This window comes from Eubalaena glacialis, chromosome 19 (assembly GCF_028564815.1).
Source record: "Eubalaena glacialis isolate mEubGla1 chromosome 19, mEubGla1.1.hap2.+ XY, whole genome shotgun sequence".
Taxonomy (NCBI): Eukaryota; Metazoa; Chordata; class Mammalia; order Artiodactyla; family Balaenidae; genus Eubalaena; species Eubalaena glacialis.
This window is the reverse complement of record NC_083734.1, coordinates 16,028,413-16,044,450: the sequence shown is the minus strand read 5'-3', so window position 1 is coordinate 16,044,450 and position 16,038 is coordinate 16,028,413. Positions and strand designations below refer to the sequence as shown.

Below are 16,038 nucleotides of genomic sequence, written 5' to 3'. Positions count from 1 at the left end.
TTCTTCCAGAGGTTTACTGGTGGGGTGAATTAAGATGGTCTGATGGTATGTTAGTGACTTTCCAAAAACTAGCATAAAATACCACATATAAGAATAAAGTATATTAAATTTCCATCCCTATGATACTTGTCTTCAGAGGACCCTTAAATATTTCACTAGCTTTCAAGTGCAGTTATTCTCAACTCACATAATCTTCAGAGTTGGAAAGAGCCTTTTTACCACCTCCTAGGCAAAAGGCCCTTCAGCCTTTGCTTGAACCTTTCAGCAATGGGCACTCACTATTTTGCAAGGCAGTCCACCCCACTGTTACAAAATTCCTCCTTAGAATGATTGGAAATCTGCCTCCCTGAACTTCTATCCAAGGATCCTAGCTAGCTGTGCTCTCTGGAAACAACACAAGGTAAGGTAACCTTTGAAGTATAATCACTTCTAGAATTAGGATACAGCTGCCAATTTGGTCACACAAAGTGCAAAAGCTAGCTCAGAAAAAAAGAAACCACCATTCTACACAACAAAATTTTGAAATTCAGGAAACTATGTTGAAATTACAAACCAGCACATTTTCAAGATGTCAACACTCACACACACCTCAGTTAACATATACATATGAAGAGTAACCCGAATTTTTACAGTGGAAGGTAGTACAGCGTTTACTGAATACGTTTTTGCAAGTTGAAACCACTACATCCATCAACACAGTTTTGTAAATTACTGTTCTGAAGGAAGTTCAAAATGGCTTTTCCAATTTCTCATATATTCATTCCACTTATTCCCTCTAAAACATCTAGTTTTTTTTTTAAGATCCCATTTCCCCCCACTGGTACAATATTTTATTTAAAAAAATAAATATTTTCAGGAAAAAAAAAAAGCCTAAAAGAATGGAGCGTAAAGGAGTGGGGGTGGGGCGAAGGCAAAGAAGGGCCCAGCAGGAAAAGGCTGGTTACTGGGTATTTTCCTTCTGGAAGCACGCTTCACTGGCACAGGCATCTGAAGTAACGAGCCATACAAACACGACCCAAGAACAAGAACGATCATGAGCAATGAGTGTAAGGCATAAATGTCTGTGAGATGTAAATGAATTGGCACTGGTCATCAAGCAGCGCCAGATGCTTCGGGACCTCGCAGAGGTAAGAGATCCAAAGAGCAGAGACCACGGCCACCCTTTGGGAAAGGGGAGGAGGGGAGAAACCAAGGAGTAACTACCGTTCAGCCCTCCAATGAAGCCCAACGGACAGGGCACAAAAAGACAGCGAGTGACCAGGGTGAAGAAAGACACCCGGAGAAGGGCGTGCAGTGTGCGAATACGGAACGGGTCCCTGAAATGGGTGCGGGTAAGGGTATGTGGGTGTGTGTATGGGGCAACGCAGGAGTCCCAGGGTCCTCTCCCTGCAGCAGAGCAACAGAGGGTAAAGGAAGGGGGAGGGTGAAAAGCAAGAATGACTCATTCCCGAAAGGAAGTGCTCAAGCCAGAGGAAGGCATGCCACAGGGGGGGTCGGGGCGAGGACTGTGAGGCGCTAGGTGCTCAGAGTGATGGGGGCACAAATCAACGTTCTGTAGTTCCTGCAGCTCGTCTTTAAGATGGGGGGGTGGGGGGTTCGCGGCAGCCGAGTGCCCAGGCCTGGGAAGCGGCGCGGCGCGTGCGCAGTGGCGCTCGGCGGGACCCGCTGAGGCAAAGCGGAGCCGCAGTGACAGAAGCGAGCAGAGCGGCTGCCGGGAAAGACTCACCGAGGCGCAGGGGCTGGAGGTAGTGCTGGGGGTAGGCGACCGCTGGACCGTGACCAAAGCCATCTAGGCGCTGCTGGGCTGTTCCGGGCAGGGCATTCTTGTCCTGAGTGTGGGGGGCGGGAGGGTGACGGAGCCGGGATGAGGCAAGGGGTGTGGGGTGGGGATGAGGGGGGCGGGGATGAGGATGAGGAGGAGGAGACCGCGCGAACGGCAGCAGGCTCCGCACCCACCACCGGACTCTCGCAGACTGACGCGCTGAACTGGCGGCTGGCGGGCGGGCGATTCGGCAGCTGCGGGGCACAATGAGCGCTCCCAGTGCGCAGGCGCCACCTGTCAGCAACCGCCTCTCCCCTCGGCGCGCGCCGCCGCCTGGCCGTAACCCTTGAGTTGCCGGAAGCCGGCCGGGTGCGTGCGCCAAGGGCCGCCGCCCCCTCCCGGGTTTTCTCCTTGGCTCTGGAATCACGCAGTTTGGCTGTGCCGGGGGCTGTGGAGTGGGTTGGGGGGCGGGGTCTCGGAGCTGAGGGTCGCTGGAGCCCCCACTCCTGAGGGACGACCATTTTCTGAGGTGGGGCGCACAGCTTAACCCACCTTCGTGAGAAGAAACTGAGGTAAAAATCCTGAGGCAAATGTTTCCGGTTGGAAAAGGGCGCCGCGGGGTTTCAAACGCTTTCTCTGAGCGTGGGTGGGGCTTACTGGGCTAGAGACCCTCCCTTTGACCCGGCTCTCGGGGAGGCTTTTTCTGAGCTTTCCCACCCTTCCGTCTCCGAGTCTATGTTTTAGGATGAGACTTTTTGAAAGTAAGAAAGATTTGTAATTTTATACCCCGGGAGTCTTTATGGTACCCTCGTGCTTCCTCTATTATCCTGGCCCCTGTCTTAGGACTCATTCATTATTCGTGAGGTGCAGAGAGGCCGAGCGAGCCTGGGAGGCCGAGAAAGCTGGGCTCACGGAGTTGGAAGGGTCCAACCTGCTATTTACCTCCCACTTGCTTCCTGCTGGCAAGAAGTTCTCTTGGCTAAACAGGATTTGCTCCTAGGGCTTTCCTCTCCTTCGTCTTTAGATTTCATTATTTCATAGACATATGCGGAATGCTGATTAAATATTTTAAAGAAATCGTTTTCTAAAAGGTAAATCGTCAGCTGAACATAAGCCAAGAATGTAATGAAAAATCAAGATTGAAGGTGGGGGGGAATCGCACTGTGCAAATGCCACTGATTGATTACACAGGGCAAGAGAGTTGACAAAGCTGTTTCTCAATTTGAGTGGATGTGCTGGTAAATACTACCATACATATCAAAGCTGTAAAACACACACATTCAGGAGTTTGCAGTTATTAACCCACCGCCTTATGACTCAAACGCTCTTGGATCTTATTGCTTCTTTTAGACTGACAGAGCTGTCGTGAGCTCTTTCTGGCCGCTTTATGGTTAAGTGCCACTAGAGCCCTCTGTGCTGAGCCTTTGTTCTCTCCTTGGGGCCCTGTGGTTGAAATAATTAGCAGGGAGGTTCCATCAAGAATCAGACACTGAGGGTCCCTGTACTGTACAGTCCTATGTAGAATGTACTGCAGAGAAGCCAGCTGGTAGGCTTTTGCCCCCTGGTGGTGGTCAAGAGTGCCTGCGAGACAAAATTAAACAAAGATGTATGGTTCACAGATTAAACAATCTGACTGTGTTTTTCCCAGAGCTACTTAGTAAACAGGAAAAGAGAAGACAAAGTTCAGAAGTAAGAACTTTGAACCAAAGCTTAGGAGATCAAACAGGAAGCTATATGCGTAGGCAAGAATTATACATAGCTGAAAGCTGAATGAAGGCAAGTAAATGAAACGTGATTTATAAACCAAAGTATCATTCTAGAAAAAAGTATTATTCAAATCAATAGGTCTTAATAATGTATTTATATGTTAATTTTCTTACTGACTCAGGGACAGCAACACTGATTATCTACTTTTATGTAGCAACATAATCTTAAATTCTTTTGGAAGATGATAATCTTACAGTGTAAGATAATCCTACAGTGGGAAAGAGCACTACCCTAGGAATCAGAGACCTGGCTTCTAGTTCCAGCTCTGTAAAACCTTGAGCAAATGGCTTAAACTTTTTGAGCTTTAGTTTCTTCATTTCTGCAACGGAGCTCTAACTCACAGGATTCTGTGATCAAATGAGAAAAAATGTAACGTGCAATATAAACTGTAAAGCCCCATATGTAATGAAAACTTTATTATTCTCATAAGTTTGTTCCAAGTTCAGTGAGCTCTTGCTGAGTGTATCCTATGTGTAGAAAATAGCATCAAGCAGAAAGGTAATAAAAAAGAATGAAAAATACATGATTCCATGCCTTTTCTTAACAGTAGGAGAAGTAGATTAGTGGTCAAGACATGTCTCATTTGTATGTAGGTATAGAACATCATTATTCATCACATCTGAGGTGATAAAATCCTGGTCAAAATTGGGATTGTAAGGTACCCAAATTCACATAAGGCTTGTAACAGAAAGTTAATTTATTTACAGGAGAAATATCTCTTCCTGGCATATACCTTTTAAGGAAACTAAGATTTGGAAATTGTTGGTGCATGTTCATTGATTTATCCACAATTAATTGAGAAAATACCGAGGGTGTATTATACACTAGTCACTGTTTTAAAAACAAAAGTCTATCTACCCCTCATAGCTTGTTAGCAGGAAAAAGCTCATCAAATAATTACAGTAAGGTTTAGTGGTACTGTTGCTTCAGTCGCCTCTGCTAGGCCCCAGAAGTACACACACACACACACACACACATACACACATATATATATGAGAAGTCTAGATATGTACAAAGTGATTTAGAAACACAGAGAAGGTCTGGGCAAATAAATGTACGCTTTATGATACTGGATTTCAGGCTTTGCCTACAGATCCCAGTATAGCCATGTTGTGAACTGATCTGGATCACATGTGAGCATTTGCAGTCTATGCTCTCTGCGCCATTTATACCCATTCTTTCCTGGGCTCCACCCTGCTTCCTTCTTGGTCTTCTGGTGATCTGAGGGAAGAGGTGTCATAATAGGCTAGCTGAATTCGAGAAGAGAGAGGCCAAGAGCAGGATTCCCAAAGAAAAAAGTTCTCCTAGCTCTATTTAGAGCACCTTTCTTCTTCCCACCTGTGTTAATGGAGGCCTCCTTGTGCCATTGGAGTTCATTTAACCCTTAACTTGTATTATCACTTCTTCAAGGTGAAATTATAAGGGAGCTTTTGAAATTTCTGAGATCAGCTGGTTCTTAAGCTTTGAGAACCTGATGAAAACTGTTGGCCATCTCTCCAGAAAGATACATTTACATATTTCACACACACACTGAAATCCATTAAGGGGCCCCAGGTTAAGAATCCTGGTTTAAAGGTTAAAGCAGTGCTTCTCAACCTTTTTTCATGTCATGACATCCATAGAAATGATATTGTTCAGCACACTGGGATAAATTAGAGGGGATTTGGAGGCAACAATATGGGGCTTGGTGAAAAAACTTATTTTCTTTTTATAATTATAATGAGAAAAATAACAAACATATTTAAGGGTGATATTAAATATTGAATTTGTATAAGCTTCCAAATAAAGCCTCTCAAAAATTTAATGAAAAACCCGAGATTGCCTCTATAAATATGACATTTCCTATGTAGGGTTTTATGACCGAAATGACTGCATGTAATTTCTGAACAAGACAGTTTAACAGTGATCAATTAGTAGTCATTATTGATGAGAATTTAGTTCATACAAGTAGATGCTAAATTTAAAATAATTTTCACAACTATTCAAAATTTGCAAGTATAAATTATGTGTGACTCCAGTAGCTCTTACTTTTTTCCCACTAGAAAACGTAATGTGGTAATATCTTATGATAGCATGACTGGATTTAGAATCCACTCAAACTTTTTCATATTAAGTATATTTTACAAAGTAATGACAAAACTCCAATTTGCAGGGTAGGACTGTGTTACGAGAGCAATAATTCTGCAGCTAACTTGGATGTAACTAAAAGGGCACATCAGCCATAAACAAAGGGAAGAATTCAATATATATGAAGAGAGATTAGGGGCTGAGTCCATGAGGAGTATCTGGCAGACTTTCCTGGCCACACCTTAGGCTCTGAGTCCTGCTCCTTGAGTGCCTGGAGCATGCACTCCTCCAGCAGCTCCAAGGTTCAATGTTTATGATAAGCAGCAATACACACCGCAACTGGCCTCTGAAAGTGATGTCTTGGAGATAGAACATTCCTTGGCTTTGCTTCTTTATTAGAGGATACTTGCTTTAATAAAGCAAGTCCTCCATTGTGCTTGCCTCCTGTGGGACCATGGGGCACACTAGGATGGATCATCAGACTCTGATTCTTTGGGTTACTCTTTGAGAATCCTTAAGTCAAACTGCTTCTGGCCAAGGGTGAACTATATAGAGGCACCAACCACCATAGTCCTTTCAGGCCACTCCTAGGGCTGAATAGATAACTATCTTGCAGTACGTCTGTAACTCATTGATCACAGACCAAATGAAGTGTGTCATTTAAAAGACTGTATAGCTAAGCTTGTTAAAATGGGGGGGGGGGTGGAAATCATTCTTAATAATCCAACCCCTTACATTTGAAATGACTAGTTACAAATAATAAAACAAGTAGAAATATATAGAGATAGAATATAAAATAGCTAAGAGTGAGTGGAGTATGATTGAGTCGTGTATTGCCTCTACCTGGTTGTAATTTTTCTTAAATTTTAATAATCTTATACTAACTTTATTGATAGTCAGTGTCCAGATAGGAGATAAAATTCACACCAGTTATTTGAACAGATAATTTAACAAGAATTGTTAACTAGGTATGAAGTTAAGTAGGTGACTGAAAAACTGAAAAGAGAAGTCTAACGTGTGACAGAGGTAGCAACTGTTATTACCTGTAGGGCTGAAAAACAACCTAAACAAAGGAATTAAAGGGAAAAAATTACAAACTTGGAGGAGTGACCCCACAGAGCTGAAACTCAGGTCTCTGAGAAGAAGACACTGCCTGGCTGCCGTTGGTGTCTCTGAGCTTAGATGGGGGGCTCCATGGGACCCAGCAGTCTGGGGCCCAGACCTCTGCAGCAGGAACACTGGCTGGCTGATGTCAATGAAAACTACAAAACTGTAGAAAAACTGCAAACTGGATTCAGCTGCTGCTGCCAGGTTAAAGAAGCATAGCTGGAGTGAAGCACACTGGAACCAGAACACCACAGGAAGCAGTCATGAGGTAGACAGGAAGGAACAAGTCTCTTGTCCTTCCTCAGCCTTGTGGTCTCCATCTGATGCCCCCAATTAGCAGAGCTTAACAGAGCCAGCTGGCAAGGCAAAGAAATGTGGTTTTCATACTCCAGCTCCAGCATGAAAGAAAAGTACAAAAGGGTGAATTTGGAGCTGAGAAAATAATTTAATAACTGGCACTTGGCTGATGTAGAAATTGATACCAGAAGTGGAATTTATCTTCCATCCTCTGGTTTTGCATATATTTCATGAAGACAGTTAAAGACCTCACTCCTTTTGCTCCCCGGATCCAATCAGCATAATGTCATCAATGTACTGGACCAACTTAATGCTGATTGGAAGGTGAAGATGCTCAATATCTCTGTGGACTATATTATGGCAGAGAGCAGGAAAATTGGTGTAGCCATGGGGCAGGACTGTGAAGTTATATTGTTGGCCCTGCCAAGTAAAAGCAAATTGCTTCTGGTGTTTCTTGCCAATTTGTATGGAGAAATAAGCATTTGCTGGATCACTAGCTGCATACCAAGTGGCAGGGGCTGTGTTGATTTGCTCCAGTAAAGTTACTACATATGGAAGAGCAGCTGCAATTGGAGGCATCACCTTATTAAATTTATAATCACCCACACTCATTCTCCAAGATCCATCTGCCTTCTTCACAGGCCTAACAGGTAAATTAAATTGGCGTGAGATAGATTTCATCACTCCTGCTTCTTTTAAATCTTTATTGGTGTCACTAATCTCTGTAATCCCCCATTCTGCCATCCCAAGGAAGCAATAATTTTTGTTTACTCTTCTGGTGTATGGGGGAGGTGGGAGGGGGGTTCCCAAGGGCTTCAGCTTGGCTCTTCATTGTCCTTATTCCAGGATCAAAGAACCAATATGGAAATTCTGCCAGTTACCAAGTATCTATTCTAATTATACATCCAGGAGCTGGTGAAATCACCGCAGAGTGGTTCTATGGGCCTACTCTGCCCACTGTGATTCAAACTTGAGTTAAGGGGATTTCCTTGGTGGTGCAGTGGTTAAGAATATGCCTGCCAATGCAGGGGACATGGGTTCGATCCCTGGTCCAGGAAGATCCCACATGCCGGGGAGCATCTCAGCCCGTGCACCACAACTACTGAAGCCGGCGCACCTAGAGTCCGTGCTCCGCAACGAGAAGCCTGCGCACCACAAGGAAGAGTAGCCCCCGCTCACAACTGGAGAAAACCTGTGCGCAGCAACGAAGACCCAACGCAGCCAAAAATAAATAAATAAATTTATTTTAAAAAGCAAAACACAAACAAGTGAAGACTCCATCTCTCACCTGTCCAGTACAGGCCCCACTTAAACTGGTGGAATGCATTTGGGTCCCCAGAAATTAACACCAATTAATGCCAATGTTTAGAAGTCCCTGAAATACCTGAATATTAATTTTTTTCCTCATTACACAGTCATTTTAAGGTCTCTGTGGAGAAGACTTGGAGGAAGATTTTCAGTATATGCTATGGCAGTGCTGCAGAATCCTTCCTTAAGGGGATGCAGCCTGTCCTTTCAATTAAGAGGCTCAGCTCTGGAAACTGGGTGAGAGAGGTCAGAACTCTCCACTATGGTGACTAAAGTCATATTTTTGGCTACCATATATAGATTTTTAAATATTATGTGTAGATGATCAATACTTTATTAGGCTGCCCATCTATTTTAATCCTAGGACCACCATAATCATTTAGCTGAATGTCAAAAAAAATCTGATTACCACTGTATCTCTACTTCTCTTTATGGTAAATGTGCCCGCCTTGTCTTCGGTGGATAAACACTGACATCTGGCTTCTGCTGCCTGAAATGGGTCATGCCATCATGCCTTGCCTACAGAAGAAAGCCAACATAGAGCTTTTCAAGGGTATAAGTACTCCCACTCACTAATGTATTTTTCAGTGCTTTAGTAAAGGGACACCCCCCAAGTTCTCTTGGAGAATATACTTGTGGGGAGTGGATATGCAAGTCAATATGTGATAAATCTACTCCAACATTCCCATATCCCTAAGACTTTGGATTCCTCTTACATTATCCAGGGAAGTTCCAGTATCTCCACTTAATTAAACATAGGCCACTATGGAGTCCAAGTTTCAGTGAACTTACCAAGTAAATAGTGTCACTTCCAGCTGTAGGTGCTAATACATTAAATCCTTAATTTCTGATACAGGTACCCATATCAATAAATTCCAGCCAACCCAGTATTATATTTTGTGCTCCTTCCTTTAACTCCCTTATAATATACTCATGTATGTTCCCTGGGCTTCTGCCACTAAACAAGAAAATAATGAAAATATTTTGCCATAAAATCTATTTCCACTTGGTTAGACTTTGTATTTGCCCTGCTGGAGCATTTTAAGATCTGATTTTAGCTTTTTTCGCAATGGGTTTGCCACCAGGACACAGGTGTCATGAAAACCACTGCTAAATCTAAGCCACAGTGGGAAAGGAGAAGCCTCACATCAACATCACTGTGGACATGTAGATCTGGGCAAGTCTACCACTACTGGCCATCTGATCTATAAATGTGGTGGGATTGGCAAAAGAACCATCGAAAAGTTCAAGAAGGAGGCTGCTGAGATGGGAAAGAGCTCCTTCAAGTATGCCTGGATCTTGGACAAACTGAAAGCTGAATGTGAGTATGCTATCACCATTGATATCTCCCTGTGGAAATTCGAGACCAGCAAGTACTATGTGACCATAATTGATGCCCCAGGACACAGAGACTTTATCAAAAACATGATTACAGGCGCATCTCAGGCTGATTGTGCTGTTCTGATTGATGCTGCTGGCACTGGTGAATTTGAAGCCAGTATCTCCACAAATGGGCAGACCCGTGAGTATGCTCTTCTGGCTTATACTCTGGGTGTGAAAGAACTAATTGCTGGCATTAACAAAATGGATTCCACTGAGCCACCCTGCAGCTAGAAGAGCTGAGAGGAAATTGTTAAGGAAGTCAGCATCTACATTCAGAAAGTTGGCTACAACCCTGACACAGTAGCATTTGTGCCAGTTTCTGGGTGGAATGGTGGCACCATGCTGGAGCCAAGTGCTAACCTGCTTTGGTTCAAGGGATAGAAAGTCACCCATAAAAATGACAATGCCAGTGGAACCATGCTGCTTGAAGCTCTGGATTGCATCCTGCCACCAGCATGTCCGACTGACAAGCCCTTGCATGTGCCCCTCCGGTATGTCTACAAAATTGGTGGTATTGGTATTGTCCCTGTGGGTCGAGTGGAGACTGGTGTTCTCAAACCGGGCATGGTGGTCACCTTTGCTCCGGTCAACGTTAAAACTGAAGTGAAATCTATTGAAATGCACCATGAAGCTTTGAGTGAAGCCCTTCCTGGGGTCAATATGGGCTTCAGTGTCAAGAACGTGTCTGCCAAAGATGTTCGTCGTGGCAGTGTGGCTGGTGACAGCAAAAATGACCCACCGATGGAAGCAGTGGGCTTCACAGCTCAGGTGATTATCTTGAACCAACCAGGCCTTATCAGTGCTGAATATGCACCTGTGCTGGATTGTCACACAGCTCACATTGCTTGCAAGTTTGCTGAGCTGAAGAAGATAGATCGTCGTTCTGAGAAAAAGCTGGAAGATGGCCCCAAATTCTTGAAATCCGGTGATGCTGCCATCATTGATATAGTTCCTGGCAAGCCCATGTGTGTTGAGAGCTTCTGTGACTATCCTCCTCTGGGTCATTTTGCTATTCGCGACATGAGACAGACGATTGCTGTGGGTGTCATCAAAGTAGTGGACAAAAAAAAAAAAAGTGGGCAAGAAGGCAGCTGCAGCTGGCAAGGTTATCAAGTCTGCCCAGAAAGCTCAGAAGGCTACATGAATGTTATCCCCAGTACCTGCCACCCCAGTCTTAATCAGTGGTGGAAGAACGGTCTCAGGACTGTTCGCTTCAGTTGGCCATTTAATAGTAAAAGACTGCATCACAAAACCTTCAGAAGGAAAGGAGAATATTTCGTCAACCATTTGTTTTATGTGTGGCAGTTTTTCCTTTATTTTATTTTATTTTTTATTTTTTAATTTTTATTGGAGTATAGTTGATTTACAATGTTGTGTTAGTTTCAGGTGTACAGCACAGTGAATCAGTTATACATATACCTATATCCACTCTTTTTTTTTTTAGATTCTTTTCCCATGTAGGCCATTACAGAGTATTGAGTAGAGTTCTCTGTGCTATACAGCAGGTTCTTATTAGTTATCAATTTTATATATAGTGGTGTGTATATGTCAATCCCAATCTCCCAATTTATCCCTCCCCACCCCCATTCCCTGGTAACCATAAATTTGTTTTCTACATCTGTGACTCTACTTCTGTTTTGTAAACAAGTTCATTTGTACCCTTTTTTTTAGATTCCACATATAAGTGATATCATATGATATTTGTCTTTCTGTGTCTGACTTACTTCACTTAGTATGACAATCTCTAGGTCCATCCATGTTGCTGCAAATGGCATTACTTTGTTCTTTTTTATAGCTGAGTAATATTCCATTGTATATATGTACCACATCTTCTTTATCCATTCCTCTGTTGATGGACATTTAGTTGCTTCCACGTCCTGGCTATCGTAAATAGTGCTGCAATGAACATTGGGGTGCATGTATCTTTTTGAATTATTATTTTCTCCAGGTGGTATATACCCAGGAGTGGGATTGCTGGGTTATGTGGTATGTGTGGCAATTTTAAGTTAGCTTTTAAAATCAGTACTTTTTTATGGAAACAACTTGACCAAAAATCTGTCACAGAATTTTGAGACCCATTGAAACAAAGTTTAATGAGAAAATAAAAAGACCTGATTTGAGTTACGAATCTACTATAAGTAAGAGGTGGTTGTGGTGAGTCTTGAGGAAAATGGGCATCCTCTTGCAAGGCAGTTGCCCAGATGAGATTATTACAAAATTTTCAATTAAGAGGATAGTCTTCACAAATACAAGAGGACAAACTGCTTTCACTGTCAGAAAAGGCTCAAAGTGACTCAGAAGTTTGAGATTATCAATCTCCTAGTCCAACTAAATGTCCCCATTCCAAATTTCAGGGTACTCCTTCCCAATCAATGCCCCAATTTTGACATGAATAACTTGGCTGGAATTTGAATTCAATTAATATTGTAATTCTGCAACCCATAATTCTTGATTAATTGACTCTTTTATCATTAAATGATGACTTCCTTTGTCTCTTATTATAGTTTTATGGCTTAAAGTCTATTTTGTCTGATATAAGTATAGCTATCTCTGCTCTCTTTCGGTTTTCGCTTGCCTGGAATATCTTTTTCCATCCCTTCACTTTGAGCCTATGTGTATCCTTAAAGCTGATGTGAGTCTCTTATAAGCAGCATATAGTTGGGTCTTGGTTTTTAATCCATCCAGCCACTCTGTGCATTTAGATAGAGAATTTAATCCATTTTATTGATAGGTGAGGACTTTTATTAATCAACATTTAATTAAATGTCATCTTATTGTTTTCTGGCTGTTTTGTAATTCCTTTGTTTCTTTCTTCCTGTCTTATTGCCTTCCTTTGTGAATTGATGATTTTCTGCAGTGGTATGCTTTGATTCCATTCTCTTTATCTTTTGTGCATCTACTGTAGGTTATTGCTTTGTGGTTACCATGAGGCTTACATAAAACACCTTATAGATACAATGGTTTATTTTAAACTGATGACAACTTAGCTTCGATCACATACAAAAACTCTACCTTTTTATATCCTCCCCCCATCTTATATTTTTGATGCCACAGTTTACATCTTTTTATATTGGATATCTAATAGCAAATTATTGTTTGTAAAGCTATAGTTATTTTTAATACTTGTGTCCTTTAACCTTTATTCTAGAGGTAAGTGATTAACACACCACCATATTACAGTATTGGAATATTCTGAATTTGACTGTATAGTTATACTTACCAGTGTGTTTTCATATTACTAATTAGTGTCCTTTCATTTCAGCTTGAAGAACACCTTTTAACATTTCTTGGAAGACAGTTCTGGCGGGGGTGAGCTCCCCTCAGCTTTTATTTGTCTGGGAAAGATTTTATCTCTCTTTCATTTCTTTTTATTTATTTATTTAAATTTTTAAAAGATTTTTTTGATGTGGACCACTTTTTTTAAAGTCTTTATTGAATTTGTTACAATATTCCTTCTGTTTTATGTTTTGGTTTTTTGGCCACGGGACATGTGGGATCTTAGCTACCCGACCAGGGATCAAACCCCCACCCCCTGCATTGGAAGGCAAAGTCCTAACCACTGGACCGCCAGGGAAGTCCCTCTCTCTTTCATTTCTGAGGATAACTTTGCCAGATAGAATATTCTTGGTTGACAGGTTTTTGGGGTTTTTTTTTCCTTTCAGCACTTTGAATATGTCATCCTACTCTCTCCTGGCCTGTAAGGTTTCTGCTGAGAAATCCTCTGATAGTCTTATGGGGTTCCTTTGTAAGTGGCAAACTTCTTTTCTATTGCTTCTTTCAAGATTTTCTCTTTGTCTTTGATTTTTACAGTTTTATTACAATGTGTCTTGGAGAAGATCTCTTTGAGTTGAATTTGTTTGCAGACCTATGAGCTTCATGAACTTGGATGTCCAAATCTCTCTTCAGATTTGTGAAGTTCTCAGACATTATTTGGGGGGGGCTGTTAAGGATTCTACATATTAATTTGTGGGAGCATGGTAGAGGTTGCACATACAAACATTTAGTATATAATACGAAGAAAGTTAATGGACCAGGAAGGAGACTTGAAGATGGAAATACGAGATTTTCTAATCACTTGGAGAAGTTGAGACAACAGCAGTTAATTGGAGAGGTCAAACTTACACCACTGTATTTTTATGGCAGGCTGGTGGTATAGGTCAGACATTAGTTTTCAAAAAGTTTTCTGCCCCTTTCTCCCCTTCCTTAGACTCTCATATTGTATAAATTGTTTCTCTTAATGGTGTCCTATAAGTCCCATAGGCTTTCTTCATTCCCCTTCATTTTTTTCTTTTGTTCTCCACCAGCTGAATATTTTCAAATGATCTGTGTTTGAGTTTACCAATTCTTTCTTCTGCTTCGTTTAGTCTTGTATTGAATCTCTCTATTGAATTATTCATTTCAGTCATTGTATTCTTCAGCTCCAAAATTTCTGTTTGGTTCTCTTTTTTTGTTTTCTCTTTGTGGAACTTATCATTTCATTCTTGTATCGTTTCCCTTATTTCATTAAATTGTTTACCTGTGTTCTCTTGTAGCTCTCTGAGCATCTTTAGAACAATTATTTTGAATTCTTTGTCAAGCAATTTGTGAATCTCCACTTCCCATTACTAGAAGTTTACTGTGTTCCTTTGGTAGTGTCATGTTTCTCCGATGTTTTGTGATCCCTGTAGTTTTTGTAGGTGTCTGTGCATTTGAAGAAGCAGTTACCTCTTTCAGACTTTATGGACTGCTTTGGTATGGAAAGACTTTCATCTGTGGGCAGGCACGTGCTGGAACATGCTGTGACCCTAGGTCTAGTGGTGCAGGGTGCAAAGTGTGAGGGCATGTAACATCTCTGAATGAGGGGGAGGGACGTGATGTCTTGTCGGCTCAGCAGCTGGGGTCCATGACGTCAACAACTGCATAATCTTTGGTGAGAGCTGTAGGCAGTCCACAGTGGCTTCAAGGGCTGTTGGAGTCTTTAACAGTACCTCCAGTCCAGTGGCTAGGGATTGGGCCAGGCAGTGGTGGTGTCTGGAGCCAGTGGTATGCACAGGCTTGGCTGCAGGGCTAGTTGTGGGGGCTGGCTGCAGGGGCACAGTGGCAGGGGCTGGGGCCAACTGGGGGTGCACAAGCAGATGCAGTGACCCTGGCTGTCAGTGTGTCCTTGAGTGACAGTGGGGCTAGCTGAAGGCACATGCTGGGCAGTGGTGGCCAGTGACAGGAGTTGAGGCTGGTGTCTTGCAGGTACACAACTGTAGGGTTAACTGCAGGTGAGCAGAGCCATGCAAGCCAGTGACAGGTGTCCGCATTGAATCCAGGCCCTCCAGCAGCTATGGGGGCCTTGGCTGTTGGTGTACACTTGTGGGGCCATAGGGGCTTGCTGTGGGCATGTGCACGGCTGTAGCGGCTGGTAGTCGGAGTCAGGCCAGCAGTGTGCAGGTGCATAGCTGCAGGAGTCTCCTGCCATTCTCAGCAGTTATCAGTATCTTTCACTAGCTCTTCTTTCTTAGCCCTACTTTTAAGTGTTCATCGACAAGGGTTTATTTTCAGCCTTTTTTTTTCTTCTCTTAGCTATTATTGGGTGAGCCCCACTAGCATCCTCCTACAAATGTATCTTTCTATCAATACCCAGGGGTTCAAGACTCACAAGAAATCCAGGTAAATGACATTTCTTATCCTCTATGAGTCTGAGAAATCAGAATGATGTATGATTTCTCTCATACTGGGAAACTCCTTCCTCAAGGATAATTGGCTACTGTTTCACATATGACTGACAGTCTTACTAATCAAGATGCTATTGGGATTTCCCTGGTGGTCCAGTGGCTAAGACTCCACGCTCCCAATGCAGGGGGGCCTGGGTTCGATCCCTGGGCAGGGAACTAGATCCCACATGCCACAACTAAGAGTTCGAATGCCGCAACTAAAGATCCCGCATGCCGCAACTAAAGATCCCGCATGCCGCAACTAAGACCAGACACAGCCAAATAAATAAATATTTTAAAAAATGCTATCAAGCAGGTGTCTTAAATGTAATACCTCCAAACTCAAACTCATATCATTCCTCAAACCTAACATTTCTAATGGTTTGTTTTTCTCTCCTTTCCTTATTTCACTTAATGGCATCATCATCCATTCAACCTTCTAAATATTAAAAAACACTCAGTGAGCCTTAACTACTCCTCTTTCACTCCTTCGATCTAATTATGCCCCCAGTCGTGATCATTCTATCTGTTTTAAATAGTTTGGGTTCCCTCAGAACAGACCCTGGTCCAAGGAGTTGAGTGCAAGTTTATTTGGGTGGAAACAATGGTAAGGGAGTAGGGAAGTAGACTACAGTCAGGGGCATTCATCTCAGGTGCAACATTTAA

At 42.6% G+C, this 16,038-nt stretch overlaps 2 protein-coding genes and 1 pseudogene across 4 annotated transcripts in view; 2 read left to right on the top strand and 1 right to left on the bottom strand.

Moving 5' to 3' along the window:
• SSH2 (slingshot protein phosphatase 2) overlaps window positions 1–2,005 on the bottom strand; it is a 238,218-nt gene extending 236,213 nt beyond the window's left edge. For all 3 annotated transcript variants that reach the window (XM_061175653.1, XM_061175656.1, XM_061175655.1), the window contains exon 1: window positions 1,727–2,005. In XM_061175653.1, the coding sequence (XP_061031636.1) occupies window positions 1,727–1,789 (63 nt within the window). In that variant the 5' untranslated portion in view covers window positions 1,790–2,005. The remainder of the gene's footprint in view (window positions 1–1,726) is intronic.
• The window catches only part of EFCAB5 (EF-hand calcium binding domain 5), a 124,281-nt gene continuing 109,274 nt past the window's right edge, over window positions 1,032–16,038 (top strand). The window contains 2 exon segments of the mRNA XM_061175652.1: window positions 1,032–1,127; window positions 12,954–13,000. The gene's annotated coding sequence lies outside the window, so the exon portion shown is untranslated.
• LOC133080756 (elongation factor 1-alpha-like) lies at window positions 8,804–10,835 on the top strand (annotated as a pseudogene).